The following is a 23382-nucleotide window of genomic DNA, read 5'->3' on the forward strand; positions in this document are numbered from 1 at the left end:
ATAAACATAATTAATTTTTATAAATTTAAAAGGAATAATTTATACTTATATTTTTAACATTTACTTATTTATAATTTTTTTTAACATGTTTAAGATAAATCATTTAAAATTATAAATTAAAAATTATATTTGAAACAAAAAATATACTCAAAATTAAAATTTTATACTATCATATTTAAAAATATAGTAATGCATTTAAAAATGATGAACTGCTACAGAGTTTTACCATGAAATATACACATCATGTAATAAAATTTGTTAATTAATCAGTAGTGTTTGCTCAAATATACTTAATTAAAAAACAGAAGTAGGTCTATAACGCCTGTAATATAAAATAGTAAAGATTTTAAGTAACCGTAACGTTTCTAAACAAAAAAATATTGTTATTTTTTTAATAACAAAAACTATTATATAATCTAATGAAACAGAACTAAAAATTCTGATTTTTTTTTTTAATAAATATTCATTTTTAACAGCTGAAAATTTTATTAATTTTTTCAACAGATAACAGCCTCTTTTAGAAAGAAATACATCAACGAAATATAATTAATAATAAATATAATCGATCTATTTTAGGAAAATTAAAATTTTACATTTATTTGAAATAAACAATTACAGCAAAATAACTGACTGGCTCATATATAGCATTCTACATGATTTAAACTAAAAATCTAGTTTACACTACGTAAATCTTAATATTACATTTTTACAAAAAGATAAACAATTATTTAAAATCGTTCTTATCTTGAACTGCCTAATCCATGATTAAATTTTTCTATTACTACAAAAATGTTTCTCCAGAAAAGAAAAAAGAAAATAATGCTTACCCGTACTGGCTAGGAAGTACTGTAGGGTATGTCGCCCTGATTCCCGTAAAAGGAAAACCTGTAACAAATAGTATTATTGTATTAATAACATATATTTAATAGCCTATTAATTTTTACCTCCTTGTACGAAATAAAGGAAGTATTGTGATCGCGAAAATTTCAGTTTTCAGATTTCAACAGAAATATCCATTTTACGTCTGTATGTACGTATCTCGCATAAAACGATTAGTCGTAGGATGTTGAAATTTTGGATTTAGGACTGTTGTAACATCTATTTGTGCACCTCTACTTTTGATTGCAATCGACTGGATCAAAAGTGTCCAAAAAAGCGCAAAATCCAAAACATTTGGATTTTGTACTTTTTCTTAACTGCAGTAATAAACCCTCGGTGAGAGATTTTCAACGACATATTGTAAGCGGTACTTAGTTTCATTGGTTTCAGAGTTATAGCCAAATAAAAGTTTAATTAATGAAATATTTGGATCTTACAAAGCACATCGGTTTGAATCAGACTTCATCTCCTTTTTTTTAACCTTTTTTTTTTTAATTTAATTTAATAATTGTTTACCTCTAATTGTAAAAAAAATTAAGATAAATAATAAATAATTCAATAAAAAAAAACAACATGAAAAAATATCAGAAACTATTAATGAAATAAAATTTTATGTACTTTTCATTTAAAAAAAAAATGTGTATATGTAATTTAATAGGCGTACAAGGAAGTCATGTGGTTCACTCATATCATATTCACAGGTTCACATCATATTTTTTATTATCGAATAAAAAAATAATAAACTGATTAAAATGAGTAAATGCTTTGCAAATCTAATTGTACGTGTTTTTTTTTTTTGAAATTATTACAACCGTGATCTTAGCTTTACTAGTCCCGCTCGTTGTACCTTTATTGATGAGTTAGAAGACCAATTCATAATAGCAATGAATTACTACGAGTAATCTATTTTATACTAAAATGATCTTTTTGTCTTTTATGCAATTTTAATTCCTTGCAAAATTTATCTTATCTTAAAAAAAGGGAGGAAAATCTAAGAAAGCACCCTTATTATCTATTTTTTAAACTTAGCTTATAATACTTTAGGTTATATGAAACGCACAAAACGTTTTTAAAAATATATTTTATTAACTGTCTACTAATTTTTCCTTCCTACTTTCATTGCACGAGTTGGGCGTTTTTTTAATATTTAATATTACATTTTTATTTTTTTATTATTATTTTTTTTTATATTAAATTTTTAATATTTCCCGACTACGCCGGTCAAGTCACACAGATTTTATTAGATTATATTATTATATTAGTAATTATTTTCATAATAACCCATGTATTAAATAAAATGTTCATTCTTATATTAAGTTTAGCAAATATACTTAGTAAAGTTTTCTCTAATCTAACTACAACTTCAATAAAGACTAAAATATAAAAATAAAATTTTGAATTTTAGGTCCTGAGTCTATGATGAAAAAAAATTTAGTTATTTCTTGAAGATAGCTTTATATATGAAATATTAACTTTCCAAAAATGTCTGAAAAATAATTAAACAGAAGGGTGGTAGAGCACAAAAACGAAAAACATATATCTCCATTTAAGAGGTGGGAATTTATATTTTGTAAAAGAAGTTTTGGATTATTTATATACGTTGCAGATAACCAAATTTAATAAAGTTTTTTTCAAAAATACCCTTGAAGAAAATCGAAATAAATTTTTTCGCGATATTACTCCTTAACGAAGTTTTAAAAAAAATTAATGTCATTAATACCCACATAGAGAAATATTTGAGCCAAATTTGAAGAGAATTTTTTGGCCAATCCTAAGTAATGCGATGATACACGTATGTAAATATGTAATTACGTGTACATAACGTAAATATGTACGCATACTCACGTTTTTTTTGTTTTTTTTTACCCTAGATGAATAGTTGGATCCTAAAACGTAAAAATTTATTAAAAAAAAACCCGATATTCCATTTTTGACATGATTACCATAATTTCCCCTTTAATTTAGCTATTCTATCTATATTTGCCGGGAAAGTAAAATGATGTACAAAATAATTAAAGTAACTACATTGAGAATGAAGGGTATTTAATATATATATTTAATATTAATATGATCACATAGTAAATAAAGTAGATTATATTGTTTTCGGAAAGGTGTTTCGCGGAGGGAGCTAATCAGGCCTCTATTAACAGTTTACTAACATACCACTCTTCGTTGTCTGAAAATGCAGTAATTTTACTAAACAGATTTTTTTTTTATTCTAAACTGATCTCCGTGGAAGAGTGATAGTGTTTCGCCCTTTCATCCGGAAGTCCAGGGTTCGAATCCCGGTCAGGCATGGCATTTTTCATTCGCTACAAAATTCCATTTTCATATCCCACGCACAAGCTTCAAGCTTTAAACTGAAGACTCTATCTATTTTCAATAGTGCTTACAAAACTTATACATTCACAAACATAATTATAATCAGGTAATTTATTTATCTTATCATAGGCCGAAAATCATAGCCTCGAGAGTGAAAAAATATTATTCGTTCAACTCTTATTTTACGTTCAAATGGAATTTTTCCTCATTAAATATTGGAAAAACTATACTGTCTTCTAAATTTTATTATAATTGTAAAAGTCTACTCTGAAACACTCAATAGCAGATCTCACAATATAATACTTCTTTTTTTTTTTGAAACTCATAAATTGAATTTGTTTTTTCGTTGCGATTTATCTTCCACGTTTTACGTTAACATGTGAATGAAATATGTAAATAATTAAAACAAAACCTTAAATATTAAACTCTTGCCAATTTTATCTCGCCCTAGTATGTAAAATAAACCCACCAGATTGGTCTAGTGGTGAACTTGTCATCGCAAATCAGGTGATTTCGAAATCGAGAGTTCCAAGGTTCAAATCCTAGTAAAGCCAGTTACTTTTATACGGATATTAATACTAGATCGTGGATACCGGTGTTCTTCGAGATTGAGTTTTAATTAACCGCACATCTTAAGAATGGTCGATTTAAGACTGACCAAGACTACACTTCATTTACATTCATACATATCATTCTCTGAAGAATAATTATTAATACCTTAATATCTAGCCAAACAGTGCCGCAATCCGGTCCCATCTCTCAAGAGGATGGGGAAATGTGGAGAGGGATGAGTATTAACCTCGTTAAAAAACCTGGGTCCATCTGGCTCCGGATGTGGCCCCTGCCTAGGGATACAGGTGAAAACTGGTCAACGGCTTGATTGGCGGAAGAGAAGAATTTTCCAACGAAAGGTGTTTTTTGGATATTTAAAAAAGTATAAGTATTACTAATTTGTGACTAAGATGAAGCAGCTATCACAAGTTTTCTTCTTTTTTTTTGTAATTTCTGAACAAAGCGTTCGGAAAGACCCTGAGCACTAAAATTATGGAAGTGTAGTGACAAAACTTTTATTACCTTGTAGAAACGGATATTAGAATAATTGGAACAGTTTATAAAAGTTGTTGAAAATGACCTCCAACATCAATATAACACTGCACAATTCAATTTGTTTTCAAACACTTAACCAGCTGATATTCTGGAATGTCTCGTTCATATGCCGTTATTGAGGTTTCAGTTCGTCAATCGTGCGTGGTCTGTTACGATACAGTGGGAGTCAGTTTCACTGGCCCCCATAGAAAGTAATTTTGGGGAGTCAGATCGGGCGATCGTGCAGGCCACAAACCCCTCGAAATGATTCGTTTACCAAAGACATTTCGTAAAAACGTCACTGACTTGTTATCTGTGTGCGCTGAGACGCTATTATGTTGGAACCACTGTGATTGATTTCCACTTTTGTTAATGATTGTTAATGTTTGTTAAAACAGCATAATAACGATCACTTTTAACTGTATTTTCAAAAAATATTGTACCCACAATGCTCGTTCTACTCACACCGACCCAATTTTCACTTCGTGTAAAAATTGTTTGTATAATTCATGGTTGTTAGTTGTATATTTGTGAATTAATATACACTCCCAGATGAAACCATGCTTCATCTGTAAAGAACATAATGTCGAGGATATCTACGGAATTTTGGTCAATAGAATTTTTAAACCATTAACAATAATTTAGTATTTTAGCAACCAACCTAACATCGTAAGCACAGAATGCATCATATAATTCTAAAGCATACTGCACAACGACTTTCCGAACGCACTGTATAAATAATATGCGTAATAATAATAATATAAATTTACAAATTGTCTGATATGAAAGACACAACGTGAATGAAAAAAGTAGTATAAAAATAATAACGTTTTAACCACATAATTTTTTAACTGAACCCCTATTTGCTGATTTACGAATGTGTGTAATTTCATTACAATTTATGTAAAAAATGCCAGTCCCATTTTCTTAACAAAATAATAATAATAATATTAGATAAATAATTATTTCTTTATTGTATGAAATGATACATCAATCTATCTCTACATTATATACTACGATCAGATAAAACTGGCAAGAGTTTAATAGTTAAGGTCTTTGTTTTCTCTTATTTACGCATTTTATTCACATGTATGGAAAATATATCAAATAAAGAAAAATCAGGTTCATAATTTACGGGTTGTAAAACGTAAAAAAAAAAAAAAAAAATTAAAAACACTTACTATCTTGGTATGTGCTGTTGAGTGTTTGACGGTTAAACTTTTACAATGAATACTCTTTAGAAGGACAGTATAATTTTTTCAGTAATTAAGGGAGGAATAATTTTCATTTGAGCTAAAAATTAGTATTAAACTGAGATTACGAATAATATTTTTTTATTCTCTGGGCTGATTTTCGGCCTATGATGGTATAAATTAATTACCTGATTGTAATTAAAATTGTAAAAGTATAAGTTTTGTAAATATTGAAAGTAGATTCTTCAACTTCACAATGATAATGTATATATATATATATATATATATATATAAAATGTCAGTACTGTAATATAACAGATTAGCGTTTAGAGTTAAAAAAAAAACAACGTGTTTCGTACAAGATGCATTTCAGACAACAAAAAGTGTATGTTAGGTTAAACTGTTAGGCTAATTAGATCCGCTCTGCGAAACTCCTTTCCATAGACAATATGTATTTTATTTTATTTACTACATAATCTTATAATTATTAAATATATATACATATTTTATATTATTTTGCAAATTTTATTTTCCCGGAGAATATAGCTATAACTGTATTAAAGGGGAAATTATGGTTTTCATGTCAACAGTGAAGTATCGGGTTTCTGTTTGCAAATCTTAACTAGGGTTTAACTAGTTTATCTAGGCCAAATAAACATATGTATGAACGTGCGCATGTACGTACGTATGTGTGGTATCTCAGGATTGACCATACTGATTTTCTTCAAATTTGGATCAAATATTTCTACATATGGGGCATTAATCATATTATTCCTTTTTTTTTTTAATTCGTTAAGGAAATGGGGAATATCAGGTAAAAAATAATTTCAATTTTCTTCGGGGATTTTAGAGAAAAATTTATTACAGCAAATTTTTAACCTACAATGCATATATAAATAATCCATTTTTTTTTTTTAATTTACCCTCCTCTTAAAATTAAAATATATCTTTTTTGTTCTTTTACCCTATCTTCCATTGTTTTAATTATTTTCAAACATTTTTGGAACGTATGGTTCATATAGAAAGGTATATCGAGAAATATCAACATTCTTTTTAATTATAGACTCCAGAAAAGTTTTTTCAAAAATGTTCTTTTCCTTATTTTAGTCCATTGAAAAGGTGTTAGATTTCGGGAAAAAAAAAACAATAACGTGTTTATTGTAATAGTACATGTGTAGGAGTCGCTGATCAGAGGTCAGAGGTCGCTAAGCTAAATCAATAAAGCTATTAATGATTTTATCCTAGCCACAACACAAAAACGTACCTTTGTACGTAAAAATGGCGCTAATTGAAACAAATATATTATTTTTTATCTCAAAATATATTTACAATCGATTACACCTTTACAGAAACTATAAGTAAGTATGATCACATATAGAGAGGCTTCTGTCGAAGCTTCTCAATAATTAAGATCTAATATTTCTACACTGAACATGTAAGAAGGTAAGTACGTACAAAGAATAAGTACAGAAGACAGTACCATCGGTAGCGCAACAGAAAAAAACAAAAATAATCATAAGAAATAATAAACAAGTGAAACGATGATGAAATATAGAAAAAAGAAAACAAAACTAAAAGCAAAAATTAAAAAATTAAAATAAAGAATATAACGAAGTGAATTAGCGTGATGATGGTCAACACTCAGTGGATGCAGTCCCACCTCAAATCAAATAAAGTCACCAAAGGCCCAACGCGTGGAATCGCTTCAGATTTCTAACGTTCTCACTATTATGTAGGAGGCTTACAGCCAAATAGTTCACGTGGTTGTACAGCTTGTACAACCGTAGTTTGAATTTTGTACCGAAACGCTGCATTTCTTCTCGGACGTACAGTAAACCCAGATAATTGTTGATCTCACTGTTTTTCACGAACCATGGCTTCTCTGATTTGCCTCTCACTAATTTGTTTTGGAATCGTTGTATAATTTCTCTATTACTGTTGCTTGTTGTACCCCATAGTTCGGTCCCGTAGGTCTAAATTGGTTTCAGAATTGCTCTGCTTAGATAGTGATAGTTATGATATTTTGCTCAGCAACCAGTCCATTTCCTTAAACTTAATGTTCAGTTGTTGTCTTTTTTCCCTTACATGAATCGTCCACGTTAGATAACGATCCACATGAAAACCTAGGTACCGTTCACTTTCAGCATGCGGTATGAAAACAAATATTTCTCTGTTTTAGAAAGATGAATAAAATCTTTGTATTATAAGATTTTTACAGTACAGTATTAAAAACAAAAAATACAATAAAAGGAAAAAAATTATATTTTATTATACTTTATAGTTCATAATATCAGTTGAACTAAACTGATATTTAAAAAAAATGTATATAATAATATAAATTATATAATAATAATATAAAAAAATTTTTATAATTTACATAATAATCAACGAAAAGAAGTTTTATTCTACGTGTGGTTTTATTTGTTCTTCTCTCAACTTTTGATAAAATAATTACGAAAATATTTGTGAAAATATGACTGTTAAACTAAAAGATAACTTCTATTTTGTAACTCAGGGATAATTTGGATGAGAAGAGTTCACCTTGAATTACAATTCAAACTGCAATAATGCATGGAACAGTGTTTGAACCCTAAATATACTATCCAAAAAGAGGAAAGTATTTTTTTTTAATCAGTCTTGCGTTTCAGACGTTTTTGAATACTTTTTTTAATATAACCCTAAGTAAAATCAAAATGTTTTAAGGGAAAATTGATCTTTTTTTTTATCAATATAACATTAATTATGTGCTTATTAACATTTATTTACAGATATGTAACTAAAAATAAAAAAAAATTATGCTTATTTAGCGAGATGTTATAACAAAATATTAGTATTAATTTCAGTTCTAACCAGTTACTTGGTTACCGTCTAAAAATTAAACTTCTGTAACTTAAGTAAAACCAAGAAAGTAAAAATATCTAAAAGTACAAAAATAACTAAAAGTAAACTTCTGTAATTAAATTTCTCTAAAACTCACCTAGAAATAGTTTTAAAAATTCAAAATTTTAACTAGTATTTAAGGCGATTTTTACGTACATTTTGAAGTTCATTGTGCTAAAATTTAAACTTGTTTTAACAATCCAAAAATAAATTAATGCTAAACCATCTATGTTATTACTTAGGTTTCTTATCCAATCGTAATTAATTTTCATTACTCTCCATCTAATTAAACCAACTAATACAATTTTTCTTTAGTAATAAAGAATTTTTTTTTTTTTAATTTTGATAAAAGAATTTTGATAATTAAAGATGGAGTAGACATTCGTCTACACTATCTTTAATTATTAGTTGTATAATAAACTGGAAATCTCCGATACTTTTGATTTTAGATTTTTTTAGTAAGGGAGCCGAAGGTAACTGATTCCCTTCTTGATGAAGTTACGGTTAATATACAACTGTATTACAACCAACCTTCACCCAGTTAAAGTTGTGATTAATTACTCAACAACAAACAGTGGTCAGGAAACAGTGATCAGAAACAACCGATAGCGTAAAAAGTGCAACTGGTGCGGCAAGCCTCCATCTGTCATCCTTCAATTTACTTAAAAACGTGAATTTAATTTCTTTATCACACAATACACATTCACAAACTGAGGTTTACTAGTCAATTGTGTAGATTTTTTACTTTCTAATCAGTTTAAAATATTATCTAATAAATATTTGTAATCGATTAGTACTGAAAAAGGTATAATAAATTTTAAGGTAGCTATTTTAACTATTCAATTAGAAGTTGGTAAATTACTGTACTTGTAAAAAAACAATAACATGTTCCGAGTTTCTGATTATAACTTTACAGATTAATAGATAATTTTTAAGATTTTAATACTTCATTTATTCAATTGAAAAAATTTTAAAGTTACGTCTAATTATTTATATTTTTTATTTGCAAAATTTCTCACATTGAAAAAAGTTTATAAATAATTTGCAGTTTTAAGTTTATTTAATAAAGTAAATATTTTTAAATCTAAAAGTATTGAAATTATTGTTTAGAGTAAGTAGAACAAGGAACATTGTTGGCAGTTCTAAAGTACAGCGGTAGGCAGTAGTATTTCTGTCTAGAAGCCTGGGTGATGGCGATGCTGTCGCAGGAATAACACGGGCATAAAGCCAGAAAAGTATGGATGGGCCACTGCCGTTACTACCGCTGCAGTAGCCAGGGCCAATTTTACCCGGTGTCGAGTGTCCCAGAGGACAGGTGGATGCATTCATATCTGTCAACTACTGAAATAGCTCTCGACTTTAACGTCACATTTTGGCAACTTATAACCTTGTAGCGTCTTTTTTCAGTAGATTTTAGTGTTCATTAGTCAAAGTATGGCAATTAGACTACTAAATAATTTGGCTCGAAATTATTTTTTCGCAGGTATAAAGAAACCACGTCGTAATTTTTAGAAACACGGAAGTCATATTAAAGCTTATTTATTAAAATAAATCAGTTCAACAATGTTAAATCGGCAGAATGTCCCTACCGGATGAAGACAGCTCATGGATGTAAAAAAAGAATGATAATAAAATATTTGAACGCCCCGTCATTAATTGCACCTACACACTATTCGTAGAAAGCTGAAAACGGACGAAATTATCAAAGGAAATCTTGACACCAGCGTCACAGCTAGCATAATCACAAGTCATACAAATGTTATTAATAAAATTATCATTCATTTATTCATAAATGTATCACAATTTTACATTTGGTGATAATAAATAAAAATTGTTTACTATTTATTATATTACAAATAGCATACGTATGTTTTTTTTCTCTAAATGTTATTTTAAAATATTTTAGGGCTAAATAAATATTAAAAATGAAAAAAAAATACTACTGCAAAAAACAAACATTTCTGACAAATACTACTCTTTAATATTTTGGATAATTACTAATATAAGATAATTAAAGAGCGTGTGCGTGGCATTTTCTTATGCAGTATTTATATTTAGTATAATTATTTTTGAAATTTGTTTAAATATATATATATATATATATATATATATATATATATATATATATATATAATTAAAAATTATACATAATTAAATTGAAACTCAAATTAAAAGTAATAAATTAAAATTGAAATTTATATCTGTACTGGAGTAAACAATCTAATAAGAAAATTATAATCGTTAATGCGAAGAAATCAATCTAACCTGCATCGGGCAATCGGAAAAAAAAATTTCTTTTCTACGTTTTCCATTCTCGGTAAATAAATATATAAAGAATTAAAAAATTACTCTACTTAAAATTTAAAATAATAACATCGTCTTCTTAATATAATGTATATAAATATAAATAAAGAGCTATGCTAAACGATCACATATATTGAAAACGGAAATATATTGGAAAACACGAAACGATCAAAAACCGTTTACAAAAATTTTAAAGCATTTTGTTTTACAATCATCATCAATAGACAATGAAGAAAAAGTATACCGGTATATAGAAGAAAATAAATGTAAAAAGGATAAGTAATAATAAATAGGGATACATTATTATTTAAATAAAAAATCTAAAAACAGAAATTATTTAAATTAAAAAAAAATAATCTGAATTAAAGATTTCAGTGGTTTAGATAATGTTAAGCGAAATTAACGCTGTTGATTTGAATTTTAAAAAAAACATATATTTTTATTTTTACTCTTAAAAAAATTACTGTTAATAATACTTGTCTATACAGTATCATAAATACTGTTTATCAATTAATATTTATTTAGTATTATTAAATCTTCTTTTTTTAGAGTATATACTTATTCTATTATTTAAGCTATTCTCTAGTGATGGACTATTTAACAAGCGAAATGGTCGTTAATTTTAAGATTTTAAACAAATTTTTTTACGAAAGCTTTTTCTTCTTTTCCAATTTAAATCATAAATAAATACATAAAGGTTATAGAATGTTTATATAAATGTCAAAACTTAATAAAGTTGAATTTGTATGTTTATCAGAATATCTATTTACCTTGATATGAAATACTTACATTTCTGTCACCTTGAGCATTAAATTATTATTTTCTTTGAAGAACTAGAATATACGCTAAAATAAGTAATTAGCTTTTTACCATTGCACTGGCAATTTAGAAGGCTGAGCAGTAACTATAAGCTAAATTGTAACTTTAGAATAAATTACTAAAAGAAAGATGTATTATTCCTCGACTTGTATATAACTTATATTGGTAATTACTAAATTTCTGTTTAAGTTAGCTTTATATTATAAAAGAACCCATCTTTAATTCAGAAGTCAAAACCACTACAGGACATTGCAAAAAAGCAAATAATTATTTTAATAAAGGATAATTATAAAGAAGGGTTGCATGCATCCCTCTATTGTTATTTATAATGAAGTCAACAGAATAACACTAAAGAGAAAACTGACAGGTAAATTAAAATTACACATCGGTTGCTAGGAAACACTAAAAGTAACGTTAGCTATAACTCAGTCGCGTAGATTGATTTTTTCGAAAAGTAACAATGTAAAAGAAATCATGTTAATTTCCCCTCTGAGTTTATCTTATAATTGTTGTATATTATCTTCTGAAAGCTATGACGTAATCTAGAAGTTACAATAGATAGATTCATGGAGTTTGAATAAAAATGATAGGCTAAGAATTGTTATTTCCTGGATTATTTTGAAAAAAATTTTAATAAAGCAAAAACGGTAGGAGTGTAGCTGCTTAATAAGAAAGGTTAAAAAATGATTATAACATTAAGTTTATTTTATTAATAATCTAGCGGGGAAAAACAATCAGCATATTACATAATCGATTTCCTAATATTCGTTCAGGAGGTAATAAATAGTACACAAAAATATCGTGTAGACTGATGTAGTGAGTAACACCTGTAGAACAGAATAAAACCAACACTGTTATTAACCGGAAATTGTATGTTTGCGTGGTGCCAATTCTGATATTTACATATTTTAGTAGCCTAATGTAGCAGAATCAATCAACTGACTACATCCCTAACGACATTTTTTTCCGACAACCAGCAATCTAAATACATTTTATATTTTTTTAGAACCTTAACCTTTAACAATATTACGTATAATAAAGTAATACATATTACTATAAAAAATTACTGTTAAAAAAACTCATTTTATTTCCGATATTTTGTATTCAGTTGTGTAGAAGCTAGTTTTTAACTTATTAAGTTTTTTAATGACAAATACAGAGGTTTCTGACAGCAACAAAAGCGTTTAAAGTATTGTTGTTAACGTAACAAATAAAGATGAATGTGTGTTATATTACTTAAAACTGTAAAGTACAGCGGTGTTATTGTATTATTACGTGATATAATATAATTATTATCAGAACTTAACAAGTTAACGTAAACCATGTTGAGCATCAATTACACATTTATTTAATATATAGATTTTTAATTTAATAATTAATAAAAATTACAGAGGAAACGTTTTCTTATAAAAACCGAACAATAAAACGAAATATTCCAAATAAGTAGAATTTAAAAAAAATCAACACATCTATATAAAGGATTAATTTATTTTAGAATTTTTACTTCTTTTCTATTTTCCTAATATGTCCGTTGCAATCTGTTTAACTAGCTGAACAATAAGCAACATTCCACGGCCCAATGAGATGAGGGTGATATGTAAATGAGGTGTACTCTTGCAGAGACTCAGACCGACCACTCCTGAGACTGTGGTTAATTGAACCCCAACCAACAAAGTACACCGGTAGCTCCTGTAAATTTTTCAAATCCGTATAAAATCAGGTAGCTTTTACTATAATTCGAACCTGAGAACCTTCGACTTCGAAAAGCTACCGTTAAACAACTGATTTTAGAATAAAGTCGAGGAAGAATACCATATGATTTCTGATTCGAGGATTCTCCAAATCAGTAACCAATTGTAATTTTTTATATAAATTTTATATATATATATATATATATATATATATCTGAAATTTATTTATAAATGCGAAGTTTCCTGGATTTGTCTGTTTGTTTTCAAAAGCATTACGCGAGAACCAACCGACCGATTGCTTTAAAATTTTCACGATACATTCATATTACCCTAGGGAAAGTATTAAGCGAAAGAACGAAGTCCTATCCCCTTTGGGGGTTAAGATATTAAAGATATTCATTAAAGAAATAAAAATGAATCCTTTTACTTCAGTGTATTTCTGTCTTTATAGAAACAGAAACATAATGAAGTTAAATGAGTAATTTTTCTTTCTTTTATAAACATCTATAAAATATTTAATATTCTTAGAACCATGATGATAACGAATGTGTCAGAAGTTCAGGAGATGGAGCTCCCCGACTAGTGTATATATATATATATGATGAAATACAGGAAATTAGTTGTAAAATGTTTTAATATCAAATTGTAACATATACATGAAATAGCTAATAGATTAAAAAGCGATTCTACTTCATATTTTTAACCTAAATATATTTTACCTTTTTTAAGAAGTTTTTAGCTTAAATCCGATTTTTTATAATGATAAAAATATTTTAAAAATGAGTTTCGAAGCTATGACATCGTTTCACTGAATTTTTTTAATATTTAACGTATAACCAATAAACTAATATTTTAACGAATTTTTTAAATTCATTTACAATTTAAAAAAAAAAAACATTAATTAAATTTAAATTGATAAAACCGCCAGATTGAAAAATTATATTTCACATATTATATTATTTCATAAAAAAAAAGTGTTTTTCAACTAAATTCAAATTATACTGACTTGAACAAAATTTCGTAAAAAGTATTCTGTATGACTAGTACTCGTATGTTACTATTTTGCATATGAGTGTCAATGACAGTAAATTACTACTTTTTTTTTTTTTTGTCTTCAGTCATTTGACTGGTTTGATGCAGCTCTCCAAGATTCCCTATCTAGTGCTAGTCGTTTCATTTCAGTATACCCTCTACATCCTACATCCCTAACAATTTGTTTTACTTATTCCAAACGTGGCCTGCCTACACAATTTTTCCCTTCTACCTGTCCTTCCAAAATTAAAGCGACTATTCCAGGATGCCTTAGTATGTGGCCTATAAGTCTGTCTCTTCTTTTAACTATATTTTTCCAAATGCTTCTTTCTTCATCTATTTGCCGCAATACCTCCTCATTTGTCACTTTATCCACCCATCTGATTTTTAACATTCTCCTATAGCACCACATTTCAAAAGCTTCTAACCTTTTCTTCTCAGATACTCCGATTGTCCAAGTTTCACTTCCATATAAAGCGACACTCCAAACATACACTTTCAAAAATCTTTTCCTGACATTTAAATTAAATGTCAGTCAATTAAATTAAATTAAGATGTAAACAACTTATATTTCTTACTGAAGGCTCGTTTAGCTTGTGCTATTCGGCATTTTATATCGCTCCTGCTTCGTCCATCTTGAAATTACTACTAAAAAATACAAATCTTATAAACTTATCAAAAGATTCTATACTATTTTATTAATTTTTTTTTTTTAATAATGAAAAATTCACCACATAAGATTAATGTATGCGAGTAGGAATGTGATGTGGAATTTTTTTATCTTGTAAAAGATCCCAAACTTAATCAGAGATTCAAACCCGGTACCTTCAGATATAAAGCTGAGACACTACGCTCTGCTTTTAGGTGAACACAAATTCAATTTATATTCGTAATTATTTAAATTTATCTTACGTATTTAATGATTATTTTGCATTCAAATTTATTTAAATTACTCAAATTATTCAGCATTAATCGAATAAATTTATATATAAAGACTACTTGTATACTAAAATACATTTTTTATGAAAATATATAATAACTGGATATATGACTCGGTTGAAAGCTTTAGCAGAACAACGCAGTATTAATATTGTCCTAATATATTGATCCGAGATTAAACAACACTTCATCCTCGTTCAAATCGTGGATCTTATTTTTTCTTTTGTATCTATTAATCGACAATTTTTATTAGTCATAGTCGGGTTTTTATTGTTATCCATTATATTTACTTTGGGGTAATTTTAGTGAAGCTGCTAAATCAAAAGCTGTTATTCGTTTCATATCTACAACCACACTGACTCGTTAAAATTTGAATTGAGTTGTTAATAGAACTCCAGATCCAACGTTTAGAAATTTTTTGCAACAAGGAAAATCTTTATTGCTTCTAAGTTTCATTGATATACTTACAGCGCTTTTTGATTTCCTTCCCAAACGTATGCGGGATTTGTTAATTTACTTGACAAGCAGAATAAGAATCTTGTTATCTATCTTATCAGCAAATGTACCGGATTAGAGGTATTTTTTACATTTTAGGATTTCAATCTATTATAACAGCAGTGCGTTCTACGACAATTAGGATTACTTAAGCCCATTTACGGTTTTATATCTGAACTGGCTTATTTAAACAAGAAGTAACAAACTCTGAAAAAGACAGACTCAAATTACAAACAGGGTGTCTAGAATTACAGTGTTTTGTGTAAAAGAGAACTGATTTTAAATCTAGAATATTATATTTAGAAAATAGTCTTAAATTCTGATTTATGAGTAAAATGAAATCAAATTAATATTGATAGCTTGGTATCGGTTTTTACGCAAACTAGCGTGCCAATTACAACCTTACCAAACCGTTAAGGACTATTCCTGCGAGAAGAAAAACAGAATTACTAATTCTTAATTCGGTTTGCGTTCAATTTGCAGTTCATTTCGTTCATTTTAACAGTATCAGTAAAATCAATACCGTATTTCAAATTTTAAAATATTCCTAAATCCTTGATTGAATTCACTAAAAACTGATGTTACCTTAAATAAAAAACACAAGAGTTAAATCCTGAATGTATCCTTATGTTATATGACAGTTTTAATTTTTTTAAATACAAAAAAAAATATCATGAAATTTATATATGTTCTTACGTATCAGATAATCGGTAATTCACAGCTCATTTAAATATATGTAAAAATAATAATTTTAATTTATTTATTTCAGTTTGTTTTCATGGATATTAATTCGTTTACATATAAGGATGCAATTTAACTTTACATAACGGTATAAATCTTACAATATTCCTATAAACGTCATCTGAAATCGTTTTATGAAATTAGTGTACGGGATTACAACAGATTAATAATTCTTTAGTTTTATTTTGGAGAGCAGATTTAATATGAAAGGTAGTATGCAGTTTGATAACTGCATTTCATACCTGCAATTCTATTAGTACAATACAAAAAAAAAGGAGTAGTGAATGTTCCAACAATCGCTCTTAGGGGAGTTTACAATAGTGTAGCCCTACTAAAAAGAAACACCGTGTGCTTTATATATTATACTCGTACAGAACATATATTATTGAGGTACGAATTCAATTATTAAACATTAATTAGTATGACTTTTTGATTACGTGAGATTAAAATCAAATCATTAAAATATTTAATATTTCATTATTTTTAAGATACGTTTGTAGCTTTAAAAAGATATGATCTAAGATTTTAAAGTAATCGAGGTCGATACAACACCCTTCACCGTTAGATTCAATCCAGTCTGAATGCCCTAAAGAATAAATACGAAAAAGTAGGATCAACGGACGGAAAGAGGATGGACGGTTGAGGATTCTGGTCTCAAACCTGACCTCGCGGAGCGGCACACGATAGAGGGAAGCCACCCCTAGTTGTAAGGGGAATACTAGCGTCACTGAATACAAGGGGTAGTGTGGGAAGGGGGGCGGTGTTGTTAGAGCTTTTGTTGTTGCTAGAATCTCCCCAACACCAAACCCAGCTCGGTTAGGTGGCATATGATGTAAGATTTGATGCTGTGTATATTCACCGGTAACGTTTCGATATTCAACTGTTCATAATATTAATAGTTTGCGCACTTAAATTAAATGAAGTAAATTAATTGAAGACAGATAAAATAACAACTTTTAAATATGTAGGATCTGAATAAAAAGTTAAATATAAACTTAAATAAAACATTAATATACTCTTTCCCATGGCTACTCTGCGTTTAATAGATTGAATGTAAGCTTTAATGGCATTGCGTAATTAATAGTTAATCGTTAATGTTCGCTACATAAATAATGTGTTTTAAGGCAAAAACAAATAAGGCAACTGAATTTAGGCAAAAATAAAAATTAAAACGCCTATTAACAGAGAATACAACAAACTAATAGCCTACGTGTTAATCGAAACAAAGAATTATCAGTATAACTTAGTACATTTAGAATCTTTTTATAAGCTGATATTTAACTTCTCAAAGTTAAGTTATTCAAAAAGTCATTAAAACTTCTCAATTTGATCTGTAAATAATTTTTAATGTGTGGTTAATCAATAACACCGATTTCGTAAAGAAAATTCCTCTGAGAACTGAATTGATAAATTTAACTGGAAAATTTATAGAATGTAAATTACATCATGTAAATACAATAATATTTGAGGATATTTTTTTTCGTTAATACCGGATTAGAATAGCATAAGTCATTCTGATATCAAAGTATTTTTGCTCGAAAATTCAAGAAAACAGATTAGAAAACTTAGAAAGATAATAAATATTCACCCAATTCAGAAAGTCTTATTTCATGCTAAACATTTTAGGTAATTTACATTTGTAAATAATTTTTAATTAGTTATTTCTGTGTATTCTTTTTCTTATTTTTATCAAAACAAGCATTTCTTACCTACAGACCTTTTGAAATGATTTTCATATACGCAAAATGTTTTGTAAGCATATTAAAATTTTAGATAAAAAAGTTAATGGATTTAACTAAAATGAACTAAAAAACATTTTAGTGTGTTTATAACTTTCTTCGGGGTATTTTTGGTAAATTTTACATGTTTATCAATAACATTTCACGAATTACATGAATGTAGAACAATTACAAACAAATTGAAACAATTACAAACAATATAAAACAATTGAATTCATTCAATTAAATGAATGAATTACATGAATATAAATAAAATTTAAAGCAGAAAACAATCATCAAAATAATCAAGCAACAATTTTTTATTTATTTATAGTTAACGTTTAAATAACTTTACTAGAATAGCCATGGTTGTTTCAACATTAACATGCTTGTTTCCATATTAACCACCATTGCACGAATGACAATTGAATTTGTATCCATTTTCAAATAAATTAAAATTATATACTTAACCATAATCTTTTAATTTCTGGACGAAAACAAGGAATGAACTTTTCAACTTATTGTTCGTTAATTTATGATGAGCTGAGCAAAAGTTAAAATCGAGAAAAAAAACAAAAAGTGGGTTAGATTACCTGTTATCACATGATTTCTTTCCGTAATGAAAAATAAAATTAAGTATAAATTAAATAGCCCACCGGGCTGGTCTAGTGGTTAACTCGTCATCGAAAACCAGCTGATTTCGAGTTGTAAGGTAAAATCCTAAGTAATAGCATATAAATTCAACTATAATAGAGACACAAATTGCAGAAAATGTTACATAAGTTTATCAATACCCAATTAAATCTAAAATTTAATAGGCCTAATCCTCAAGTTAGCCTAAATATAAGGGAAGATCTCATTTTTCTTAGTTATGCGATAACCGAATAATAAAAAATGTAAAAAGAAATTTAGTAAATATTCTTATCATAAAAACCCATCATGCAGTGAAACAATTAAAACTTTTACTGTGAAATTATATAACATGAAAAATTAAAATTTATTTACGTATTACGCTTTTATTAAATTAGAAAAGGTATATAATAATTATACTATAATTTGTATTGTTTATAATACTAATTTTTTCTTTACTTAATAATTATGAGTATTATTTTCAATTATGTTACGGTTGTTCTATATAATTCTACAACAGATAATGAAATAAAATTATTAACTAGATGAAATAGTGTTGCAGTGTTTCAAGTAATGAGTTAATTTTATTCTTAATAAAACACATACGCTTATACTGTATATAATTGTTTGTTTTAGAAAAAAAACATCCAATAACAAATAATAAACGTCATAAAAATTAATACTTGAATTAATTCTAACTCTTAACTCCTGAATCATTATGCTAAAACAAAAATAATAATTTTAAAATTATACTTTACAACTTCATTAAAATTGTGGCTCTTTCGGAATCCGAGAGTCCCCTTTTGCAATTTTTTTTCCAAAGCAGTAGGTGTTTGAAGGTATTTACAGAGAAATTATAAATATAATCTAACTAAACTTAATCTACGCTTGTTTCGCTCGCTAATCTTGATTAGTAAGCGTAGGATAATAATTACCCACTGATTTGAATGAAAAAACTGAAAAAAGTGGCTGTCGGATTCCGAAAAAGTACCAAAATTTTAACCAATATTTTTATAAAATCATCTTATGAACTTGATATGTTCTTTTTTTTAATACATAAAGACTAATATATTACGAATATGTTACCAACTCAAACGAAGAATTTAATATTAATGATATACTGATATACAAAGCTGTAGCACAACTTAAGGAGAGGCTAATTTCATAGTTAAGAGGTAGATACCAGTTCATCTCTCTCTTTGAACGGAATAATGATGATTACTGAGTATTAATGAGTATCATGATCCAAAAATTAATATAAGAGGATATTTGTTGAAATCTTAACGTAAAAAAATGAAATCTAAAACAGATCTCATGAATATTTTTTATAAAGGAAAATCAAATTTACACAATTCTGTAATTTAAGTAGTAAAATTACAAAAAGATAGAATAAAAAAAGAACTATAATAAAACGAGTTGGTGCAAGAAAGGTGAATTCTCATAAAATTTAGTAATATCAATAATATAAATCTAAGAATTTGGGGAAAAATTATTAAAAATATTTGTATGGAGTGTAGATGTATATTACTGAGAACAGGGTACATAGAAAAAGAAGAAAGGAAAAAAATAGAGTCTTTTGAAACGTGTTGTTAGAGAAGGATATTGAAAATTAAGTAGGCGGAAAACTATTGAAATTAATAAATTAAAAAAAAAAAACAGGCAAAGAAACTATTTTGGTAGAATCCTGTAGAGACGTACTAGATTGTAGGTTGCTGGACTATGTATTAAGACAATTAGGTTTTGTTAATTTGGTTCAAAAGGAAGAGAAAAATTAGAATATACAAAACAAATAATTGAAGATGTGTAATACTGTAATAAGATTGAGAAGATTAATTCAATGATGTTTTCAACTACTCACTAATTTTTACTTTAATTTTAAATCTATTTTTATATAAATATGTTTTTAGATACAAATATAAAAATGTCACCATTGTTTGCAAAATACTGCTCTCTTAGAAGGTATGAAGAATGAAAAATTCTGCAGATGTAAGTACAATTGATTCAGTTAAAAATAAATAAACAAATTTCTTAGTTAACTTAACATACACATTCGCAAAATAAAAACAAAAATGCTATTATAAAAGTCGTAAATTGAAAAATGTATCGAATACTCGTATGTATGAAAATACTTATCGTTAAACAGTAATGATTCATTGGTTAAAAAAATCCAAAAATATGGTAGGCAATGATGGTAGCCAATTTTAAAAAGAACATCACAAGGAAAATTGGAGAAAATGATGCTAGGTATGACCTGTAAAATTTATAAAACAACTTGTAAACCCAAATATAAAACTAGTAACTAAATCACCAACGGTTTAATTTTTCATTTCAACCAAATCAAGAATCTTATTAATTTGACGAGATGTTTTTAAAACAAATTTAGCATATCTAGTTCATGTAGTAGATTTACTGTTGTGAATTTTTATACTCGTACTATTGCTATTAAAAATAAATCTATTATTATGTTTTATTTTCGAGCCAATATCTCTTAAAACAAAAAAAAAATCTGATATTACACAATTGTTACCGTTACAATAACTATTTTTCAATTAACCTTGAGCTAAAACAAGCGTTTTTGATTTAAATCATAAAATAAACTTTTTACATTTTCTAATTAATAATTGTTATAAAAAATAATAAGTAGATACATTCATAAAATAAAATTTTTAACAATGAAATACTTTATTTTATATATTTGACAAAAACGATTTTGATAATATAATAATAACAACATGTTAATATCGAAAAGAACAATAAAGAGTTATGTCATAAACAGAGATGGAGTGATAGAAACTGATATGAGTGGAGGAAGACAGAAAGAGAGAGAGTAATTGTGAGAGAGTGAGTGAGAAAGAGTGATGGTCATTATGTACCCCGGATTTCCGCCAATGTTTCCGTGCGGGAAACAAGGGCCACCAGGTGAACTATCCTTGTTACACCAGTCGAGTGGCACCCTTCTATCTCCCTCCAGTTATTCCCTTTAAAATAAAATAAATAACTACATCACAATGAATTTAAATACACAACAGAATATTCCGGTATACCAATGATCAATTGCATCAAATATCTTAATTTAGAAACTTAATTAATTAATAAATAACTTACTAATTTATTGTATTAATCTATTAATTTATAACTGAATTTTTAATTTTATATATGAAAATTTGAAGTAAAATTCGTGCAAGTAGCCTAAACCTCCATTACAAGTTAGATTTTAATGAAGAAGATGAATTTTTGAAGAACTAACTTTTAATTTTTTTTCATTTATTGAATAACAGTGAAACATAGTAAACTCCGATTTCTCAGCCGAGCATCTGTGCTGCTTTATGTTACCATAGTAATATGAGTTTTAGTAAACTAGTTACTGATGCCAGCTCAAAGGAGTATCACCAAGAATAAATTGTGTTTAGTACATTTAACTCCAATATATGATTCTCTAATTTCGGTAAACTGATATATAAAATCCTAGATCCTTGGAAAAAATTTAAACGGCAGTGATCAGTAGTTCCTTTTGCGGTTTAGAAGCACAATCTGCTAACGCGTTAATTTTACTATGATCTGATTTACATATATTTATAAACATTAAATAAATAAATATTTCTAAAACCAACAGTTTTAGATGCAACGACCAATTAGTTTAATTTTTAGCATGTGGTTACTAGATTAGCTGGTCTCGGGTTCAATTCCCAGTGAATGTCAGGTATTCCTCACCTGTTACTTCATTCAATTTATCTTTCTCCTTAAAATAAGTGTAAAGCACAATCTAAGTTTCAATACTAAAAACAAAGCAAAAAGGATCTATTTCACTGATCTCATAACCTTATAAAATAAATAATCTGAATATCCATTTAGCTAAACGTCGCTTTTTTCAATAATTTCATTTTTATCATATACTACTTCTTTTAAAAAGAAATTCTCACTATAATTAAAAAGGCACAATAACTGTAAAAAATAAATTTTTAATTTGAACCAACTTGTGTGAAAAGAAAATTTATTTTCAACGAATGATAATTTGAAAACTTTTACCCTACTGAACTTTCAGGTTCCTTATTCTTTTTTAATAGTAATCTTTAATTTTAATAAGGAAAGGAAAATCTAATTAATCAAAATCTGAACGACTTAAGCTGAAAAATAAATCTGATTTTATATATATATATATATATATAAATTTGAATCCCATCTCTTGATCTTAACAGAAAAATTATCAATTTTTCTCATAACTGAAGTAAAATAGTTTTTAAATTATCATGCTTTTACGGATATCTCAAAGTCATGATTTTTGAGATTTCAAATACATACATTCAAGTTCCATCAAAAGTAGACAGTGCAAAATACAGTCGACTGATTTTATGTAGAAAAAACTCTATATGCACTTCCAAATATAGCTTTCAAAAGTTTGTAATGACAGCAAAATTTTGTTAAGTTAAAACGTTAATGATATCATCATACAACTGACGTTATGTATTTGCTTTCTTTTCAACGGAAACGTGCGTTTGAACATGTGACATCGTTAACATTTAAAAAAGTACGTCACTGAAAAATGCAAAGATATCAAATTTCTGCTTCTGAGACTGGAATTAGAAATATTAGCTTTATCTGAAAAAGGATACTGTGAAAGAATAATGAAAAATAAAGGTTTATGATAAGGTTCTT

At 27.3% G+C, this 23382-nt stretch overlaps 1 protein-coding gene across 5 annotated transcripts in view; it reads right to left on the reverse strand.

Annotated features, from left to right (window-relative positions):
• The window catches only part of LOC142333637 (RNA-binding protein 24-B-like), a 218292-nt gene that overhangs the window by 86487 nt on the left and 108423 nt on the right, over positions 1 to 23382 (reverse strand). For all 5 annotated transcript variants that reach the window (XM_075381028.1, XM_075381020.1, XM_075380999.1 and 2 more), the window contains exon 3: positions 828 to 885. In XM_075381028.1, coding sequence (XP_075237143.1) covers positions 828 to 885 — 58 coding nt within the window. The remainder of the gene's footprint in view (positions 1 to 827; positions 886 to 23382) is intronic.

The sequence above is a fragment of the Lycorma delicatula genome, chromosome 1, assembly GCF_047948215.1.
Source record: "Lycorma delicatula isolate Av1 chromosome 1, ASM4794821v1, whole genome shotgun sequence".
Lineage (NCBI taxonomy): Eukaryota > Metazoa > Arthropoda > Insecta > Hemiptera > Fulgoridae > Lycorma > Lycorma delicatula.